At 39.1% G+C, this 20759-nt stretch overlaps 1 protein-coding gene across 7 annotated transcripts in view; it reads left to right on the forward strand.

Annotated features, from left to right (window-relative positions):
- LOC122774991 (thrombospondin type-1 domain-containing protein 7A-like) overlaps positions 1-20759 on the forward strand; it is a 108039-nt gene that overhangs the window by 44255 nt on the left and 43025 nt on the right. For 2 of the 7 annotated variants that reach the window (XM_044034646.1, XM_044034645.1), the window contains exons 4-11: positions 146-330; positions 3063-3131; positions 5710-5868; positions 7016-7219; positions 12765-12959; positions 13236-13274; positions 13511-13546; positions 16913-17195. In XM_044034646.1, the coding sequence (XP_043890581.1) occupies positions 146-330; positions 3063-3131; positions 5710-5868; positions 7016-7219; positions 12765-12959; positions 13236-13274; positions 13511-13546; positions 16913-17195 (1170 nt within the window). The remainder of the gene's footprint in view (positions 1-145; positions 331-3062; positions 3132-5709; positions 5869-7015; positions 7220-12764; positions 12960-13235; positions 13275-13510; positions 13547-16912; positions 17196-20759) is intronic. The other 5 variants (XM_044034649.1, XM_044034648.1, XM_044034651.1 and 2 more) reach the window with 3 other exon arrangements.

Genomic DNA, 20759 nt, shown 5'->3' on the forward strand with positions numbered 1-20759 from the left:
AATAAATAGTTAAACTAGAGTTGTGAAAAAAATGTATTTGTTGCATTTAAACTGTCAGATTCCCTGAATGTACCTATAATGTAAACGAGCTATAAATAAATATAAATCTAAATAATCATTACACGCAGCTTTTTCCTCCCTCCAGTTACACCTGGAGAACCAGCGAGTGGAGCGACTGCCGCGTGGACCTGTTGCTAGGCCAACAGGACCGTCGACGTGGCAACCTGACGGGCCTGTGTGGAGGAGGTTTACAGACCAGAGAAGTTTACTGTGTGGAGGCCAACGCTGAGCTGGTGAAATACCTGAACGACCTCCGAGAAAAAGACAAAGGTGAAAATACAGAGAACACACGCTGAGATTTAACTGTTAAGCTCTTAAAAACCTCCCATGGTTAAATAATCCTCTGCATCGCTCAGGGGACTCAATGTTTTCAATGATTTCAAAGGGATAATTCAGATTATTGAAGTGTGTTTGTGACAGGAAGTGACACGCGTGTGTCTTAAGAACCGGCTTCAGAAACAGACGTTTGCTACTTAACAAAAGTCTCACCTCAACAAATCTACACCTGATTAAGTCTTTGCTGCTTTTTCCTCACTGTTAGACTTTTATGACTTAAAACTGTCTCTTTTTAAACCACTCACTCTCCCACACCAAAGACCACAGAGAACATCAGTGATTTTAACATCAGAGGTTCAAATGACTTATTTTGTCAAATTTGGCATTTGAAATCCTACAGTGACACAAAGTGACCACACGAGGCAGCAGTAGACCAGCTGTGTCCCTGTGAGCTAAAATCACTGATTTTCTCCATGGACTTTGGTGTGGGAGAGTGAGTGGTTCACAGACTTTTTAAATCCAAAAAAAGTTGGGAATGACTGTGTAGCAGTGAAAAAGATGCTTGTTTTATTTGTTAGTTAGTATGTTAGTTAATTAGTTAGACTGATAGATGCTAGTTAGTTAACTAAGATAGATAGAAGGATACTTGTTCATTCATTAGTTAGTTTGTTAGATTGATAGATGTTAGTTAGTTAACTTAGATAGAAAGAAGTTTGCTTGTTAGTTAGTTAGACTGATAGATAGATGCTAGTTAGGTAACTAAGATAGATAGAAGGATACTTGTACATTCATTAGTTAGTTTGTTAGATTGATAGATGTTAGTTAGTTAACTTAGATAGAAAGAAGTTTGCTTGTTAGTTAGTTAGACAGATAGATAGATGCTAGTTAGTTAAGTTAGATAAATAGAAGGATGCTTGTTTGTTAGTTAGAGACACAGATTCTTAAAAGAGTCTTTTCTCTGTTTGTCTCTTTAACAGATTCTTAAGCATGTGCACATTTCAGACGTTCTTACAGCATCATCATATAAACGGAAACAAACCCTGAGAATCCTCAGTGTAACTCGAGCAGTTCTCTGTGTTTCAGCAGCACATAATTACACATCAAAATACTCACTTCATGTACAAACATACACTCACAGTGATATTGGATTTAAATTAATATTGTTCTTCTTCTCTTAAATATTCAAAAAGTCGCTGTCTTTCTCTCCTCATGTACATATGAGATTAATCTGCAGGAGGCCAGATTAACCAACATGTATCATGTAATAATGTAATAATAATAACGACGACAGCACAGTTCATAAACTCTTGTTTAACACTAATAAAATGACAATAAAAACTAAATTAGTTTGGATTAAATATCTTAATAATAATATGATCAGGTTTCTGTACGTTCACACATTTTATTTATTATTCAGTCATATTTATTGTCATGTTTTTACTTCATATTAAATGCATACGTTCATCTGTTGATCATATTGTCTTACATAATTATATACAGTAGTTATATCAACACATTATATCAAGTGCATCACCGTTTTCCTAATATAATTCTTAATTTAATTCAATTTAATCTGTACAGACAAAACTGAGCACATGGAGTTTAAATGAAACGTTGATGATGGACACATTAATATACACTAATAAAGTTTGTTTGACTATTTCTAACATTAATGTGAACTTACCTAATAAAGTTTATGAGTAATTGACTGATGAGTGAAGCGCTGGACGTGTGTTTGATCGTTGATATTGATCAGTCGTCCTCTGGTTTCTTTGTGTTTCATCCTCTAATTAAAGAATAATGAGCGTTGGATCAATCAGACGTAGAAATAATCAAATAAGTCAAAAATAATGAACATACACATATATATATATATATATATATATGTATATATATATATATATACATATATACACAGAGAGAGATAGAGAGAGGGAGGCAGGCAGGTGGAGAGAGGTGTTTCCAGGCTTGTGTGTGAGAGTGTTCTTATCTTCTCAGGATTTCTTTTCCTTTCATCATTGGGGGGTTAAATCTCCCAGCATGCAACTGCAGACAGTGACTCTCTCTCTCTCTCACATACACACACGCGCAGATATCTGGTACCAGTTTACCGCCTCCTGAATCCTAATCTTAATCTTTCGGGGGCAGCAGCTCAGATTTGACCCTGGATCTGTGTCTTAGTTTCCTCAGATAAAGCGACTGTGGAACTCTTCAGCGTGTGAATCTGTCAATCGCTGCTTTTAACCTTGTAGTCGTTGACGTTTTATTCCTGTTCTCAGTATTCTGGCACGGGCTTGATGGTTTCTGAAAGCTACAGTCAATCACTTTGTTTTACATCCGGATCAATAAATCAATAATTAATAGGCACAGTTCAGGTTCTTTAAAGAAAATTAAAACTTTCATTTTAGCTACTGTATAATCCTGTAATGCTTATGAAAACCAAATCATTTTTTATTTTAAAGTATTTATACACTTTTATCTCACCTTACTAAATCTACCTCAGTGACACAAAGTGACCACACGAGGCAGCAGAGGACCAGCAGCTCCTGTGTGAGCTAAAATGCCTGGTTTTCTCTATGGACTTTGGTGTGGGAGAGTGAGTGGTTTATAAACTTCTCCATAGGTATTTATCCATAAACAAGCTTTGTTTATGAGGCTCCGCTCTCTGTAGTGTGTGTGTGTGTGTGTGTGTGTAGTTCATAGCACCGTCTCCCCTGTGTTTTCAGTGGGTCAGACCCAAAGACAGCAGAAGCCTAGTGTTCCTCCTCTCCTCTCCATCACCTTCCAGATCACAGGTAGGTGTTTTAGTCTCACTAATTATTATATCCTTGTTTCCTCTGTCCTTTCCTTTCCTTGTTCGCTCCCTTTCTTCGTTTCTTCCCTTCCTCCTTCCTATCCTCTGTCCTCCCGCTCCTCTTACCTAGTTTTCTGTCCTGTATAATTGTTAACTATTCTTTAGTCCTTGTTTCCTCTCCTTCCGCTCTTGAATCACTTCACTTGCTCTCCTCACATCTTTTCCTTCCTTTCATTCATTCAAAGTTCTGAACTTTAAAGAGTTTTTCTTGTTGCTCCTCACTTTAGTTGATGTTCAGACATCAGTAACATGTGGATTAACAGCAGCTCAGCAAACTCATCGTTTCACTTTCAGTGGATTTGTCAGAGGAATTAAAGGTTTTCCAGTTAAAAAAAACCCTCCACACTTTCTGAGGGAATTATCCTCATCATCATTCAGCTCAAACACATAAAACTCTTGCGTGTCTTTGGAGAACGAAGCTGGAAAACTGGAATCAAAAATGTCTCCGGTGTCACTTGTGTGAAGCGATTACATCATATTTACATAAATGTTAACTAAAAGTTGCTCATTTGTTTTTGGACCCAAAAAATATCACTTGCGTCCCATTTTTAGGACCCAATCCCGTCTTTGCGACCCACCACACAGTTGTTTTCTTGTGAGTCAGAATTCTTCAGCCTGAGATGAGATTTTATTGATCCTGATGACTAGACTTTTAAAGAAATTAGTATTCTGTTAATTAGTGAATGTTGAAGGTTTTCCCTCTGTTTGATCTTAAATGTCAAAGTGACGCTAGAAGAGCCGAACCTGAACTGTCAACAGCCGTCTGAGACAAGATAAAGTCCTTTTTCACTTTCACTGTCCTCATATTTCCTGTCAATCTTCGCTGTTTTCCACCTGTGCATGAAGCTGCGAGATACAGTAGCTCTTCTTTGAAAAGACACTGACATTGACTCTCATACATAAATACATAAACTCAATATCTCCACACACTCACACATGCTGCATCTATCACTGTGCGGCGCAGCCGAGAAAAATGATCGTCACACTTGTCGCAGGTCTGTGTCTCTGAGAGTAAACGCCAAAATAAACCTAATATACATGTTTTCATACATGAATTTGATTTTCTGAATTCTTGTCCAACAACAAACTGAAAGAGAAATTTTAATGTGGTCGTTTTTGTGCTGCTACGATGGACGTCACTGAAAACACAACATGAAATGACATTCATTTATTTACCATAACACAGTCAGATACAACGGAAGGAAAAACTTAAAAACAACTTCGGTGGAAAAACAAAAATGTGAGATTTGCCGCCTTTTGCTTAGCACAAGCTGACAATGTTGCTAACTTGTGTCACAGTTGACGATGTAGGTGACGACACTGCTATCTGAGCTAATGTCGTAGGTAAATTGCATTGCAGCTTATTTAGTAGCTGTGACCTTGCTAACTTTCATCACAGTGGATGATGTAGCTAATCTTTCTGTCTTTTATTACAGCCGTTGACACAGCTAATGACATTGCTATCTTGCGTCCTATAGCTCATAATGTAGCTAATGATATTGCTAACATGTGTTGCAGATGATTACCTTATAAAATATGTTGCTGCTGATGACGGCATTGCTACTATGACACTCATGATGTAGTTAATCGCGCTGCTAATTTGTGTCGCAGATTATCACATAGCTGATGACAGCACTAGCTTGCTTTGCGGCTGACATTTTCAATTTAGGTCGTAGCTCAAGATGTAGCATCTGTCATGGCTAACTTGCTTATAGCTGATAATGTAGCTAATGACTTTGCTAACTTTCTTTGCAGCTAGTGACATTATTAAATTACGTCGCTACTGATGACCCAGCTAATGCTATTGCTAACTTTGGTCATAAAGCTGATAGTGTAGCTAAAGAATTTGCTAACTTGGGTCATATAGCTGATTGTGTAGCTAACGATATTGCTAAGATGGGTCATATAGCTGATAATGCAGCTCATGGTATTGCTAACTTGCATCATTGAGCTGATAATGTAGCTAATGCAGCTGCTAACTTACTTCAGAGCTGATGCCTCGTTGACTGTGGTTGAGCCGATGTTAGCCTCGTAAGCTCTGAACACATCATAATACTGGAAGTGTCAGATCCTGTGGCTCAGTGTGATTTAGAATGAGTTGGTTTGGGAGACATTAAAGCTCACCCTCACACATCACGGCTGTTTGTTCACACGTTTGTGTTGCACTGTTGTTTCCTGTCCCCACTGAGAGTCAACGGGCAGGACTCCAACATGCATTCTGGCGCTAGCGAGCAAGAGATAATCACTGCTAATTTATCACTGTGACATTCAAACAGGGAGGTGATAAATGGAACAAAGGGAAAATGGTGTCTGTTCATTCATTCATTCATTCATTCATTCAATTATTTATTCATTTTATTCTCTGCAGGAATTTTAATGCCGGGAATAAAAGTAAACAACATTCCTGACGTCCGTGTTTAATCCAACACTGTTGGAAAACAAACAACAATGGAATCAAATAAAGCAGGTTTTTTTATTTTAAATTTAAATTTATCTGCCTTTTCCCTTCATCTGCACAGCTTCACGCCCGGTGCAGAACAGACTGTGCAAGGGTTCGATTCCCAACCGGTCGCAGCTTTGCCAAATCCCCTGCCCCATCGAGTGTGAGGTGTCGCCGTGGGGAGCGTGGGGACCGTGCACCTTTGAGAACTGTGACGATCAGACTTCTGGGAAAAAAGGTACGGAAAAAATGTTTCACTGAAAGTGTGATGTATTCATGTGTTCATGTTCAGTGTTGATAAATACAGGGATGACACAGTGAATTATACCCGTTTATTATGTTTGATATGGAAATAATATCAAATGACTGCTTATTATATTAAACTGTATTATTATTATATTAAACTGTTTCTACAGTGAAATGAAATGCTGATTGTTCTTCAACAGTCATTTTGCATTGTCATTAATATATACATTATATGCTTATAAATATATAAGTTTAGATGTGGCAAAAAAAAAACACATTTTCTGTGTAAATTTTCAATCCCTTTAAAGACCAACCTCAAAAGATTTGTCTAAATTTTACCATTTTATTATTGTACTTTTTTCATGATTTATTGCGATTTGGTTTGTTATTTTGTGTGCTAGAGAAAGAAGGTTGACTTAACTACGTAGGTTAAGTATAAACAGAATTATTGCGTGTGACAGCTTTAATGGACCTGCCATCTTAATTATAGTTACTTACTTCTTAATATTTACATTAAGTTACAGCCCTTTTATTCACTGTGGCTTTACAGCAGGTCATCGTATTAAAAATACATAAAGTGTGTGGTGGGAGTTTGTGCTGCTGCATTAGAATAAAACATTCATACTCAAGGTTACTTCACTGTTATTTTGTATTACACTTAATATACATCTGATTAAGTTGAATTTGCAAGTGAAAAAAATAAAGATAATTGGTATAACTGCCTTCATAGATGTAAATATATATATTCATTAGCTTTAAAGGGACAGTTTTTGTTTACTTTAAAATATACTTTCCAGAGGAGACACTTCAAAAAGACACTTAAAGGTTCACCTAATAAAATCTATGTCAGCTTGAGTGTAATATTTTGTGCAGATCAGTTTCAGTGACACAAACTGACCACACGAGGCAGCAGTAGACCAGAAGCTACTGTGTCCATGCAAGCTTAAAATGAGGATTTTCTCTTTGGACTTTGGTGTGGGAGAGTGAGCGGTTAACAAACTTCACTTTCCAGCCTGAAAAGTCTGTCGGTGACATAACATATTCTTAAGACGTCATAGAAGTAAAACATTTCATTTAGTCTAACATTTAATGCTGCATGATGATTGTTGTTTGTCTTCATTCTCTTTGTTCTGCTGCAGGTTTCAAACTTAGGACACGACGCATCACCAACAAGCCAACAGGAGGTCCAGGAAACTGCCCTCACCTGGTGGAGGCGGTGCCGTGTGACGAGCCCAGGTGCTACGACTGGCAGCTGCTCACCCTGGACCAGTGTGTCCCTGAAGACGAGAGGACGTGTGGCCCCGGCTCTCAGCTCGCTCAGGTCCAGTGTGTCAACAGCAGCGGTGAGATAATTCAAATTTATTAAAATAAACAAAATCTTTCATTCTCTCATTGTCCAAGCAGAGGATTTAAAGGTTTAATATGTAATACTAGAGCGTCCGCTAGCCGTCGTAGGTGAGCACGCGCCGGACAAGTGATCGTAAAAAAGCTAATAATAAGTTAGCTACCATAGCATACTCAATTAGGTCATGACTAAATTAATCTTCATTATCAGTTAATTGGTTTGAGATTTGAATCAAGTTTTCTGATTTTCCAGCTTCTTAAATGTGAAGATTTTCTGGTTTCTTTGCTCCATAAAGCAAATAAATCATTAAAATAGAATCATTTTAGTTTGTGGAGGTCATTTCATAACATTTTCACATGTTTTGTGGACAGAATAACTAATAACTGTGTTGTCTTTGCATGCTACTGGCAGCGTTACACAGTAGATTTTCATGTTTTCCTGTGGACTTAGATGTTTTTGAGAACTTTGCTTGTGTGAACAGGATTATTTTTAAACCACCCACTCCCTTGTGGACCAGACCTTAGCTTATATACAACCAAAAAGTTTGAGGACAAAACAAGACATTTGAGAAGAGGGTTTTCTGACATTGTATGGACCAAAGACCTCAGAAATCACTTAACAGATGAATCATTAGCTGCAGCTCCAGTTCTCACAAATACATAATTGTCTCTGAAGTTGTCAAACGCTCTCTCCGTCGAGGCAGTTTTTGTCGGTTGATGTTTTTTATCGATCAAACTCTGTGTGCTGTTCTCTCATCACAGTGAAGAAGTGCACGTTTGACCTTGTGTGTGAAATCCTATATTTTCAAAGTCACTTCCCCACTGACTCTGCAGCTCTGTACGTGAGGAGATCTCAACAACCACACACTTTTTCTTCTTCTTCTCATTCATCAACTCTGAGTTTTCTCCTCACCCTCCGCTCCCTCCCCACTCTCTCTCGCTCTCTCCTTCTTGCTTGCCTGATTCAGCGTCGCCACCTCGCAGTTTTTCTCCTCTCTGCACGCACAATTAAACATTATTCTCACTAAATCAAACCGATCCTCTTTGGGGCGTCTTGTGCCCTTTTCTGCTCCTGATTTTTACTGCCAACCTTGGTTACTGTAAAACTTAAATATAAAGGGCCAGTGAGCACAGATGTTTACTGGACTCCCCTCAGGTTATTCACCAATGTCAAGACAACACATTATTGATTTTAGTGAAGTTTTATGTGGATAAAACTTTTACTCTGGTTCGTTTTAACAGGTCTAGTTAGAATGCGCCGTAGCAACAGAAACTTGGGTTTAATCCACTCCACAAAAAAGTGGGTGGGTCGTTTTTTCCTCCTCCAGTTTTAAAAAATAATCCTGTCCACACAAGCAAAGATCATGTGAAAAGATCAACCAAAAATCAACTAGTGAGTGCTGGCAATACCACGCCAAGTCAGCAGGTGGTGATATAACCACGACTGTCAAATCATGTAGGCCAATCAGAAGAGAGATGGACAAAATGTCACCACTGATTCTGATAGACAATCAACAAAAAGGGAAACAATACACTGTGTGTCAACATGTTTAAAGTCCAGTTAACAATGCTAACACTAGCTCAAGATCACACAAGTCTCCTTAAACGTACAGTAAACAAACCCAAGTTTTCCAGAGCGCGTGTGTTATTTTTATTGATTAATTATTAGTTGTTTGGTCTTGTCATCAGTGTTTGTCAAACTTGGAAATGATGATGTTCTCAAATGTCTTGTTTTTGCCCACAAACTAAAATCATTCAGTTTTAATGATTTGAATTGTTACATGAAGCAAAGAAACCAGAAACAGCTCCATACGGTTACAGTATACACTGATGACACTATTATATACATCACCTAAAAATCAAGAATTTCTTCAACATGATTTTAGCTTGCACTCATAGATGACTGCTTAATAAAATAAAAACCCATACAACACTTCAATTAACCTGTACATTATCTTCTCGGGGAGTTGTTTGGTTTAAAAATGTCCGAAAATATTGATTAAATGTCTCGTCTTAATACAAACAAACTGCATGTGTTAGGTCTCTCTAGCATGAAGATTTTCACAGTCTCCATTCACAGTCTCCTCTGTTGGACGTTGGACATTTATCCGTTTTCTGGTTCTGGTTGCAAAGCAAACTTAGTTCTGGCTCCTACTGGACAAAACCAGCTGGACAGGTCACCAGTGTATCACAGGACAAACAACCACAGAAAAGCCCTCAGGGATCCAAACCTGTGATATTGCTGTAGGCAACGATGCTAGCCACTGTTTCACCATGTCCAGACATGTTGCCACTTGTTGACATGACTTTGCTTTTGAAAGTGGGATTTTGTGATTTAACGTAATGTTTTTCTGAGTACTTTTGAAACTTTTTTGGTTAATGTACTCAGTAAATCTTCATTTTATTATTCGGCACATTGACTTTGTTCATGTTTCTCCCCGTGCCAAAACATTTATATAATTTCTCCTCCTAATGTCTGCCACAAATCATAGTTCACGCATCAGCTGCAGGTGTTCAGTGAAGTTAGTTTGGTGGTGGGTACTCTTATTAACACACACACACACACACACACACACACACACACACACGGGCCCTGGTAGTGCAGGAGCAACAGAAACTCTTCTCTGACATTAGTTTTTGTCGCCCTGACGTCTGTTGATTGATCCCTCCCACGTTCACTCCCTCCTCTGATGAAAATTGATTTGTTGTGTTTGGATTTTTCGCTCTGTTTTTTCCACCTCAGAGATTTTTCTCTGTGATGTCAGCAGTATATTTTTCAGCGAGTGTGTGTGTGTGTGTGTGTGTGTGTGTGTCCTGCTCATAAAAAGAGAAGGCCACACACACACACACACACACACACAGGTCGATACAAATGTCTCTGAAACTAGCTATCAATATTTCCCTGCACCGACTGCCAGACCTGCGAGACATTGTGACTGTTTCTCATCTACACAGTCATCGTGTGTGTTCTCTTCCTCTTCATTCATGCTTCCTGTGTGTGTGAATCTAAACACTGCAAGGTTTTCCCCACTCACCCTGTCACTTCTTATTTTCATGCTCTCCCAGTTCAGTCACCATCGGTTCACTGGGTAACCGTCAAAGTGACGTCTTAATGCCACATCTGACTGTTGAAGCTTCAGCAGTTCTCCTCATGCTGGAAATTTCAATTCAGCCCTTGAAAGATGTGCAGATTCTCAGGTGTGCAGTGAGCACAGATGATGCAATGGGTTAACATAATCCACTTAAGGCTGATTCTAGGAGATCATTAATAAAAACATGAACACATGGTGCAAAAATAAGAACGGGGGAATCCCATGAGACGCTGCTTTTTACATGTCAAATTTATGCAGTATGAGCAGATACAAAAGTGCATCCATATGAATATTCAAATAACACAACTAAGGGTTGTGTTATTAATAAATAAAACACAACTAAGGATTTTTCAGTCATTTCTGTGGTAAAGCAAAGGTTAATGTCAGAGGTGAGTTCCAATCATTACACGTAGACATTTAAATGAACACAGACAAAGTTGTAAAAACTTAAATTCCCAAGAATGTGTTGAATGTGTAAAATAAGTTGAAAGATTAAGAAGAGCAGAATAAAAGAGGTAAAAAGATTAAAAAAAGAAAAAAAACATATGATTGGTTTCAAACAAAAATAATACTGATGAAAAAATAACCAACATTGATTTTTATTTTTTGTTTGTAGTATACTCCCTCTTAGCACCTTAGGTGCCAAAAATGTCCCATCTGTATAACCTGCAATTTAATATCAGTCTGTTTTCTCCATGTCTTCAATTAATTTTTTTTTAAACCAACATCAGTCCTGATCATAAAAAAGCTAAATTAATTCATTTTTACTATTTTTTGAACATGCTTTCGTTTATAGCTTTTTATAATAGAACACTGCCATCTGCTGGATTTCCAGGAAAAATGGGTCAATGAATTGTAAAGACGAACATAAATTTGTGGCTATGATCTCTTATTAAAAACATAATAAAATAGAATGCTTTATTTTATGTTCTAATGACAGAGAAGTTAAAATGAAGGCTTTATAATGGGTTTTAATGGTGACACTTTTTGTACCTATGGTGAAGAGTGTAACTATTTCATGTCATTCAAACATAAGTCAACATTTAAAAAACAATCACAAACAGAAAAAAGAGGTTAATAAAGATGAACCAAAAAATCTTGCTAAAATAAAACAGTTGTTAGATGTCAGACAGGTCTGTTCCAAAAATCAATTCACCAAATACTGGCTGTCAAACCTTCTGTGGTCATGAGATGAATAATAAATAACAGATGAAGACGAGAATATTAAAAGTCTGCCACACAAATTCTGTCTCTCCCTGAAATGGAACCAATTTATTTTATCCAATATATTTTCCCTCTGAAATTTAGTGAAGTAGAAATACTCAGAAACTACAAGTGGATGAGTCAGTTGTCAGACAAATCCAGCAGCTTCCTCTTCATCATCATCATCAGGAAACGGTGTGTATTTTGCTTTTGTCCTTTTCATTTCCAATCTCGTCGTCGACAGATTTCCCCTCCAGTTCCTGCCAAACGCTGCCAAACTCGTCCTTGTGCCAGTTTGGAGCAAATCCTTCTGCGGAGTTGACAACACACTCCTTGAGAAAACGAACACGTCTCTGCAATTTGAGATGGGCTGTGTGCTTGACATTGTGCTATCAATTAAGACACACACAGCTGCTCATTTTCCCAGCTGCTCTGCTTTTTTCTCTCTCTCGCTCTCTGCACACGAGTGTAGTGTGAAGCTGATAATTTGATTCCTGCGATGAATCTGTCTGAGCCGTGTGACTTTATTATCACCGTCCACTCAAATATTAAAAAGTTAACTTCATCACTTCATCAGAGACAATAATAATATATAAATGCAGGCTTTAAAACAAATTCAAGGATGTATTATTGACACTGAGTAAAACAAACAGTATAAATAATTCAATGTGTGATTTTTTTTTCTCAAGGATTTTCAGGGCATAAAATGTGTCAAAAGTATTTTTTTTTATATCAAGTTATGTCTATAATGCACTGAGTAAAAGAAATAGTTACATTCGTCACCTTAAGGACATAAAATGTCCCTCTTGAAACCTCATCTTTGACTTAACTAAAAAACAAAAAAGCCAGAAAAAAGACGCTGCTCCCTAACGTCATCAGACAAGTTATTTTGTTAATGTTAATGAGTGAGAGAGAACGAGAGCTCCTAGTGGCACAAAGTATATTGCACACACTAAAATCAATGTTATGGCTTATTTTTTCATCTGTATTATTTTTGTTTGAATGTTTCTTATATTTTCTTTTAAACTTCCTACTTCCTGTGCTTGATTTTTTTTCGATAACTGGACTTGCTAACGGTGCTAACTCTTATGTTTACGGACACAGATGCCTGAATGGAATACATCTTTTTGTAGTTGCCCCCTGGTGGCTATTAATTTAATTGTTACTTCCTTATTCGACTTAACCTTCAAACTGGAGGAAAACTACATCTTTAATATTCGCTCACCCTTTAACGCTGTTTTGTCTCCAGGAGACGCAGTGGACAGGAACCTGTGCTCGTCGTCCCCGCCCCCTGACCCCGTGCCCTGCGAGGTGCCTTGCTCCAGAGACTGCGTCCTCAGCGAGTGGACGCCCTGGTCCACCTGCTCTCAGACCTGCTCCAGCAAAACCATCGAGGGCAAGCAGATGAGGATCCGCTCCATTCTGGCGTACAATGCTGGTGAAGGTGAGTCGGTCTCCGCCTGCTGTCCACACACAGGCGGTCTTTCAGGTCGTCCTCTGCTGTCACTCACTGAGTATCTGGATTTCACACTTGTCTGCATCGTGTGCTTTTTGTGTCCTTATCTCAGTCACAGTCTTTCTTATCTGTGCTGCTGATTATTGCTCTTCTCTTTACTTGGAACACACTTTTCTTTAATCTCTGTCAGATCAGTCTCATGCATTTGCTTGTTCTTACTTGCATCTGTGTGTGTGTGTGTGTGTGTGTGTGTGTGTGTCTCAGTCACAGCGATGGTCATAGCATGGATCACGGTGATGGAGGGTAATTAAAGTTAAACTTGTAGCTCTCTCTTCACCCTTTAGTTACAATCTTCTTTGTACACGATCCAATCAGTGATTTATAATTGATTGTTGTTAAACACAGTCGAGGCTCGTTGGCCGTGAAATAGTGAAGTAGCTGTTTCCTGTTTCCTGTCGTGTTGCAGTAGTTTTTATACGTCGTGTACTTCATTCATGTGTCACTTGTTGTGTTTTAACATCTGTGTTTGTTTATCAAAGGTCTGTCACGAGTGCCCAAGTTTCCTGAGCTTCTGGGTAAATCTTTGACTATAGAAAAGAAATAAAGTAGCTGTAGAATAATAGAAAGAAAGCATGTTTTCAAGATGAATGGATGACAGGGTCTGTTTTCCAACTGAACCAAACCTCACTGAGAAAATCAGTGATTTTAACATCACACACACAGAGTCTCCATCACTAAGTTCAAATGTCTTATTTTGTAAAATTCAGCATCTGAAGTCATTCGTTCAGGTTGACCTCAGTGACACAAAGTGACCACACGAGGCAGCAGTTGACCAGCAGCTCCTGTGTCCCCGCCAGCTAAAATCACTGGTTTTCTCTATGGACTTTGGTGTGGGAGAGTGAGTGGTTGTCTAATATGAAGATAAAACATATTCTCAAGATATCATAGACTTTAGGTAGGTAGTAGATAGATTTGTTCTCGTTAAATCTCGACATACTTTGGTTCTCTGCATTCCTCTCTCATGCGCTGCAGTTTGTTATTTTATTTTCCGGGAGTTATTTTTCAGTTATCGACTTCACTGACTTCTAAAAGATTGGCATTGGCCATAGAAAACCCCTCTAGAAAATTTTGGAGTCACCGGGAAACAAAGAAGTCGGCGTCTGTGGAACAAGGATTTTTCAATACAACACTTTTAAAAGAAACAGCAGTTTGACAAAGTGCTGCACACACAATTAAAATACTTGAAAACAAATAATATAGACAAAAAAGTGAACTGTAGGCTGTAGACTGAGAACTCCAGCTAAATACTGAAGTTGACAATGTTCACAGACAGATTTTATAAAATAAACAAAGAATAGAATTACATGTTTTTCCACACACACCAATTATTGATAGTGAATTTGACTTATCTGGGGCATCCCAGCCCTTGACCAGTCCTGGGATTTGAACCAACAACCCTCCAGTTATAAGCCCAATTTCTTTCCTCTCAACCACAGGCTGCCCTAAAAACATAACTCTTTCATTTCTCTTCATTTTTAAAAGAAAAGTCAAGAAGTAAACATGAGTTTTATCAGCAGACAGAGTAGAGTCGTCCTGGTGCGTGGACGGAGCTCCAGTTCCATAATTGTCAAAATAAATCTGGGTCACCTTGGTTTTCATGTGAGTTCTGGGGACGACTGAGAGCTGTGGATATTTGGACCTGAGCGACCTTGAGGGAATAGAGAGTCATTTTGAGAGCGATAACAACAAAACACACCTGACAGAGCAGAACTGGCTGTTTTTGACTTTGAAAACAAGGTTCTTTCACGTCCTTTTATACTTATATACGTGTTGTGTTTTTAAACATTTTCATTTTGTTAATTCTCAGGGTCAGTGTCAAAGGTTAATACTTTTTTATATTTTATTATGTCTATAAGACACTGTGTAAAAGTAATAGTTACATTTGTCACCTTAAGGACATAAAATGTAACTTTTGAAACACCATTTTTAACTTATGCCAGAATGCAAAGTGACGCTCATGACTGTTTCTGTCTCTGTGTCAGCTCCAGCAGGGAAGCACAGGTGTGGTGCTGTCTGTCTGTCTGTCTGTCTGTCTGTCTGTCTGACTGTGAGGATAAATAAATACAGATTTCTTGTATTCATATTACAGAACTTTCAGGAATATGTTGAGCTGGGTTTTTCTGAGAATAACAGGATCATATTTTCAGTCCCAGAGGCAGAGAGAGAGTCCAATGAACCTGCGAGAGAGAAAATGTGAATAGTAAAATTTGCCCATGTGTCCATTTCTAACGACAATGATGAAATTAAAAAGGAAATTAAATTGCAGGATGGAGGAGAGTGAGCGCACTCACGTCTGCAGGCATCAGCGCACTGGACAACATAAAAATCAATCAAACTGAGACTCGCTTCACAGCCTCAGGGAGGAAATAAAAAAAAACCTTGAAACTCACTCATTCATTCATTCACTCTTTCACACATTCACAACTGTGGGGGTTTTTTTTAAAGAAAGTTCCATCTCATTATGAATGAGATTATTTTTATTTGTTGTCTTTTCCTTTATGGACTTTATATTTTTTATGTTGCTGCATATATTATATATATATATATATAGATACACATATATGTATATGTATGTATATATATATATGTGTGTGTGTATGTTTGTATGAAATCAGCAGTGAGTCTGAGCTCTGATGGGAAACAATAAACTATAAATGGCTCAGTTTCCACTGAGCTAAATAAAATCCCTTTGTGCTTTTGCCAACTTAGCTTTTAACATTTGAACATTATTATGGTCTGTGAGTTCCACATGAAGTGAAGACGCCACTGAAAGCTTTTCTTAAACAACACAAACACATTAAGACATTCTATTCTATAAAGGAGACAGTGTTAGTTTTTTGTATCTAACTCGTGCAGTTTCTGTGTGTTTTAGTCATTGTTGGTTTGTTGTGTTTCAGAGCTCATTGTTACTAGAGATGTCCTGATACAACCTTTTCACTTCCGATACGACACCAATATTGCAGCCTTGAGTATTGGCCGATACAGATATTGCTCTGATACGATATCAGCACGAATCATACATACTTTAATTACATATTTTGTAGTGTGGAATGTTAGAATAGGCTTGATCAAGTGATATAACTTAAACAGAGAACAGTAGTCAGCAACAATGAGAAAAACTGACCCATTTATTATTCACCAATGGGTTACATACATTTTAACCTTCAACATAAGAATATTGGATTTTTTGCCATGTTAATTTCATACAGTCTATGGTTTAATCTGGAGGAAAGTACCAAGTGCTAATGGGGGTGTTATCAGAGCACCCGCGTTTCACAGGTAACAGCGTGTCTTCAGAGAACACCCCCCTTTTTTCACTATTTTGGATTAGCCCAACTGTTGAAAGTCGACAGGTGGCGCTGGTTCATGAAATGATGTTGTTTTGGCAGCTCGCCTCAGGATGAGCTAGCATGGTGCTAACAGCTAGCTTCGTAGCCTCTGATTTCAGAGGTTTAAAGAAAAATGTTGAACCTCGGAACTCGCAGTAGCACACGCACACACGCTGTTGTTGTGATCACAACGGGCGCTGCTGGATAGAAGAGCTGGAGCGGAATGGACTGTTGTATCGGAGACTTTCGAGGCGGTCCGATATAATCCGATACGCATATTTTGGCTGATATTGAACCGATATCAATATCAGATCGGGACATCCCTAATTGTTACTATAGTAATAAATTGACATTGTTATTTGACTTTGGTAGAAAGTAAATACTGATACTGACATCCAATAAATGTGGAACATTGAACTCCATGGTTGAATAACAGTTGGTGGGTTGTCACCAGGATTTTTTAGCTTCGTACTAATCTGAAACATGAGTAGTTATATATTTGTATTATCGTTTTGACTCTTTCTGTGTGTGTGTGTGTGTTGTTGTCTGTAGGTGGCGCTCTTTGCCCCAACAGCAGTTCCCTTCAAGAGGTCAGGAACTGTAACGAGCATGCATGCACCGTTTACCACTGGCAGACCGGAGCGTGGGGACTCTGTGCTGAAGACCCTTCCTCGCCATCACTCAACACGTCCACCACCATGACACGGATAATAAGCAGCAGCAGCAGCAGCAGCAGCAGCAGTGGAGGTTCTGGTGTGACTTCCTGCTCCATGGGACTGCAAACACGTAAAGTCATCTGCGTACGCGTCAACGTGGGTCAGGTTCCTCCAAAGAAGTAAGCTGCACCTTTATTGTTTTTCCCGCCTGAGTGAGTGAGTGAGTGAAGGAAGGTTAAAGGTCGTGGTTTTTATGTTAGTAATCAGCTCAGTGGTAAACAACACATGATTGTGATTGACACGTGTATTTATTTTGTGATGTTTAAACGATGTTTTAAATCATAAAGTTTGTGTTTTTCATCTTTTTGACTGTTTCCCTGTTGCTGAGTGGCTTTCATTGAATTTGCAGTGGATTATTCAACATCACCGCACCTTCAAAAGCGACCACCATTGGAAATGAATAGGAATATTATACTCAGACTGGCTGTTTTATGCACTAGAAAAATGAAAAATTGCATTAAAAACATCATGCTATCTATAAAGTCTTTGAAAATGCAATATAAATGTAGGCTACATTTCCATATAAGCTGGATATGAAGTATTATGCTCACTTTTTCTACTCAGGTAAAGTAATGAGGAGCAGGAACCGGAGGTAAAAATCCCCTTAAAATCTAAAATCATTTGGCCCTTGAAATGTGTAAAATAGAAAGTTTTAATCGTTGATCATCATCTAAGTCGAGTTTCGGTCGCTCAGAATCGTTCAAACCCTAGAGAACGGTTAAACTCTTACATGCTGTATATTATTATAGCCTCTGTGTATATGTGTTAACATCGTGATGTTAACTGCTCTGTGTTCTAAAGTTAACTTAAACTTAACCCTTAAAATTTACAAGATCGAACGTCAACTTTTAATCGTCGATCGCCATCAAAGTAGAATTGAGTCGGTCGGAGTCGATCGTTTACGAGGAAACAGGAAGAGGAAGATTGAGTTCATTTCAATTAGTCACAGTCAACGAATGAATGAATGAATGAATGGACTTTACTCCTGATTCGAATAAAATAAATAAATAGATAAATAAATCAATCATGTCTCTCTCTCTGTCCCTCAGAGACTAATTAACGCTGCCATTTTGAGCGCCGGTAATTTGTCATTGATGATAATGACAGTAATTACAAGAGATTGATACTTAAAGTAAAGCAATTTAAATCACAAGGTAGAAGAAGAAAAAAATAAATAATTAAAGAGGAAGAAGTGAGTGTTTAACTTCACAGCACGATGTGGATTCATGACAAACTGCAGTCCACACAAAACATACGGAGTGAAAAGACTTTTAAACACCGCCGCGTCTGAGATGCTGCCGTGTGATTGGCTGATGGGATTTTTGTGTTAAGCAGCAGTGTGACAGGTGTACCTAATAAAGTGGACGTGTAGTGAATCACTATGAGTTCCTTCAGACACTGAAGATTCCTCTCAGCGAACTCATCACCACACACACGATGGAAGTATGCATTATATAAAGGGCCAGAGTGTGTGTGTGTGTGTGTGTGTGTGTGAGAACACAGAGAAACGCTGAGTCACAGAGACAAACATGAGCTCAGCAGATTCCACAGGTCGAAGAAGGTTCTAATCGATTTGCCTCCAATTATCTTTTTATTGTTTCTGCTGGACGATAACAACAGTGATGTACAAGAGTCTTTGACATTCATGACTTGAGGGGACATTCAATTGACTTACATTCATTTGTAAGTGGAGACTTACTCTAACCTTAACCACAATTACTACTGGACTAATCCTAACCTGAAACATGTCTTCAGCTTAAAATGTAGTCATTTACGTTGTGGAGATTTGCTTTTTGTCCCCACAAGGAATATAATGGGACTGTGTAGCAGGTGTAGGTCCCCACAACATTACAAATACCTGGACACACATTTTACACACACACACACACACACACTCACTCTTCCACACCAAAGTCCAGAGAGACACAGGAGCTGCTGGGAGAGTGAGTGTGTGTGCGTGTGGGAGAGTGTGTGTGTGTGTGTGTGTGGGAGAGTGTGTGTGTGTGTGTGTGTGGGAGAGTGTGTGTGTGTGTGAGTGTGTGTGTGTGTGTGTGTGAGAGTGAGTGTTTTATAAAGTTTGAAAGTCTGTGTAACAGTGAGATAAAGGCATGAACGTGTTCTTAAAGACATCGTAGATGTTTGCTGATTTTATTAGATTTTGCATAAGTGCACACTCCCCATGTATTCTGCTCATATTCCCAGCTCAGCTAATGATGAGTATTATCTAAATTTAGACGATTAAAACCTAATTACATCCCAGTTTTCAAAGGGAAGCGCAGGCTTTGTGTGTTGGCAGAACACAAACAGTAACACAAAGCTTTGGTCGGGAAGATTCTCCACGGGGAAAAGTCTGGAGAGAGTTTGGTTTTTAAATGTCGTCTCGTTCGCTGCACTGACGTTTACACAAACTGGGTTTTATTCACACGCGTGTTTGTCGCCGTGTAAAATTAGTGAAGCCATGTTCGCTCATGACTTCTGTTGTTTTCTTACTGAGTGACTCACAATCTCATAATGATCTTTAAATGTCAAACACACACACACACACACACACACACAGTGAGCGGCTGCTTTTTCCTCATGAGCAGATGGTTGAGCAGAATGAAGAGAGGAGAAATCAGAGCATAGAACAGTCAGGATATTTAAGAGAGAGTAAAGATTAACGCTAATTCATTTAAGAATCACAAAAAAACCCAGAACAAAACATCGTTAGTTTCATTTACAGCTTCTTCAAAAACCCTAACCCAAAAACTGTGACCAAACAAACTGGCCTACGCCCCTGAACACGCCCCTGAACACGCCCCTGAACACACCTACACCAAACTGACAGTGAGGTCAGAGAACTGCTGCACTCTCTGACCTGCGTGCCTCATCGTGACTGCGTTCAGTCCGAGCTTTTTTTCGTCAGCTTTCTTGATGCGATGATAACAGCTGATGTCTGTGTGTGTGTGTGTGTGTGTGTGTGTGTGTCTGAGCCACAATAACCACGTCACATGACTCCTGACAGACAGACAGACAGCAGGCTGGAGATCGAGCCTCAGGGCAGCAGATGGACACGAGAGCAGAGCTGCTGTGTCTGCTCTGCATCATAAAATCAATGCTTTCAGGGAAGAAAACGTTGTCACTAATGTTCTGCTTAGCACATGTGACGTGTTCTGGTGACGTGGAACAGAACCGCTGAGGTACCAGAGTCATGACTGAGAGTGTCAGGGTCCTGGTCCTGGAAAGTTGTTTCCTCCCACAGTCCAAACACAGAGTTGTTGGTCCCTGTGATGGACTGACCATGTGTCCAGGATCTGTCCAGGCTGTGTCCCCGCCTCTCTGTCAGCTGACATTGGCACAGCCTCCCTCTGCGACCCTCATGTGGAGGATAAAGCAGTAGAAGATGGATGGTCCTGGAAAGTCCTTGAATGTGGTGTGATCCATGGTGTGAGACCCCTGGACACAGATCTTTGTTTATTTTTGTCTCCTCGCTGACGTCAGGTTTCCTCGATCGCCACAGACTCTGCAGCTAAAATAAGAAGATCCAGTGTCAGGATCACACAGGTTCTGAAGTGTCCTCCAGTGAGACACCTGTTCATTCATGTCTTTGTAAAGAAATGTGAACGTGTCCCGCTGCTGCTGCTGCTGCTGCGGCTGCTGCTGCTGCTGCTGCTGCTGCTTCTTTTATTATTTCTCTGTATGAA

Source organism: Solea senegalensis, linkage group LG9 (genome assembly GCF_019176455.1).
Source record: "Solea senegalensis isolate Sse05_10M linkage group LG9, IFAPA_SoseM_1, whole genome shotgun sequence".
NCBI lineage: Eukaryota > Metazoa > Chordata > Actinopteri > Pleuronectiformes > Soleidae > Solea > Solea senegalensis.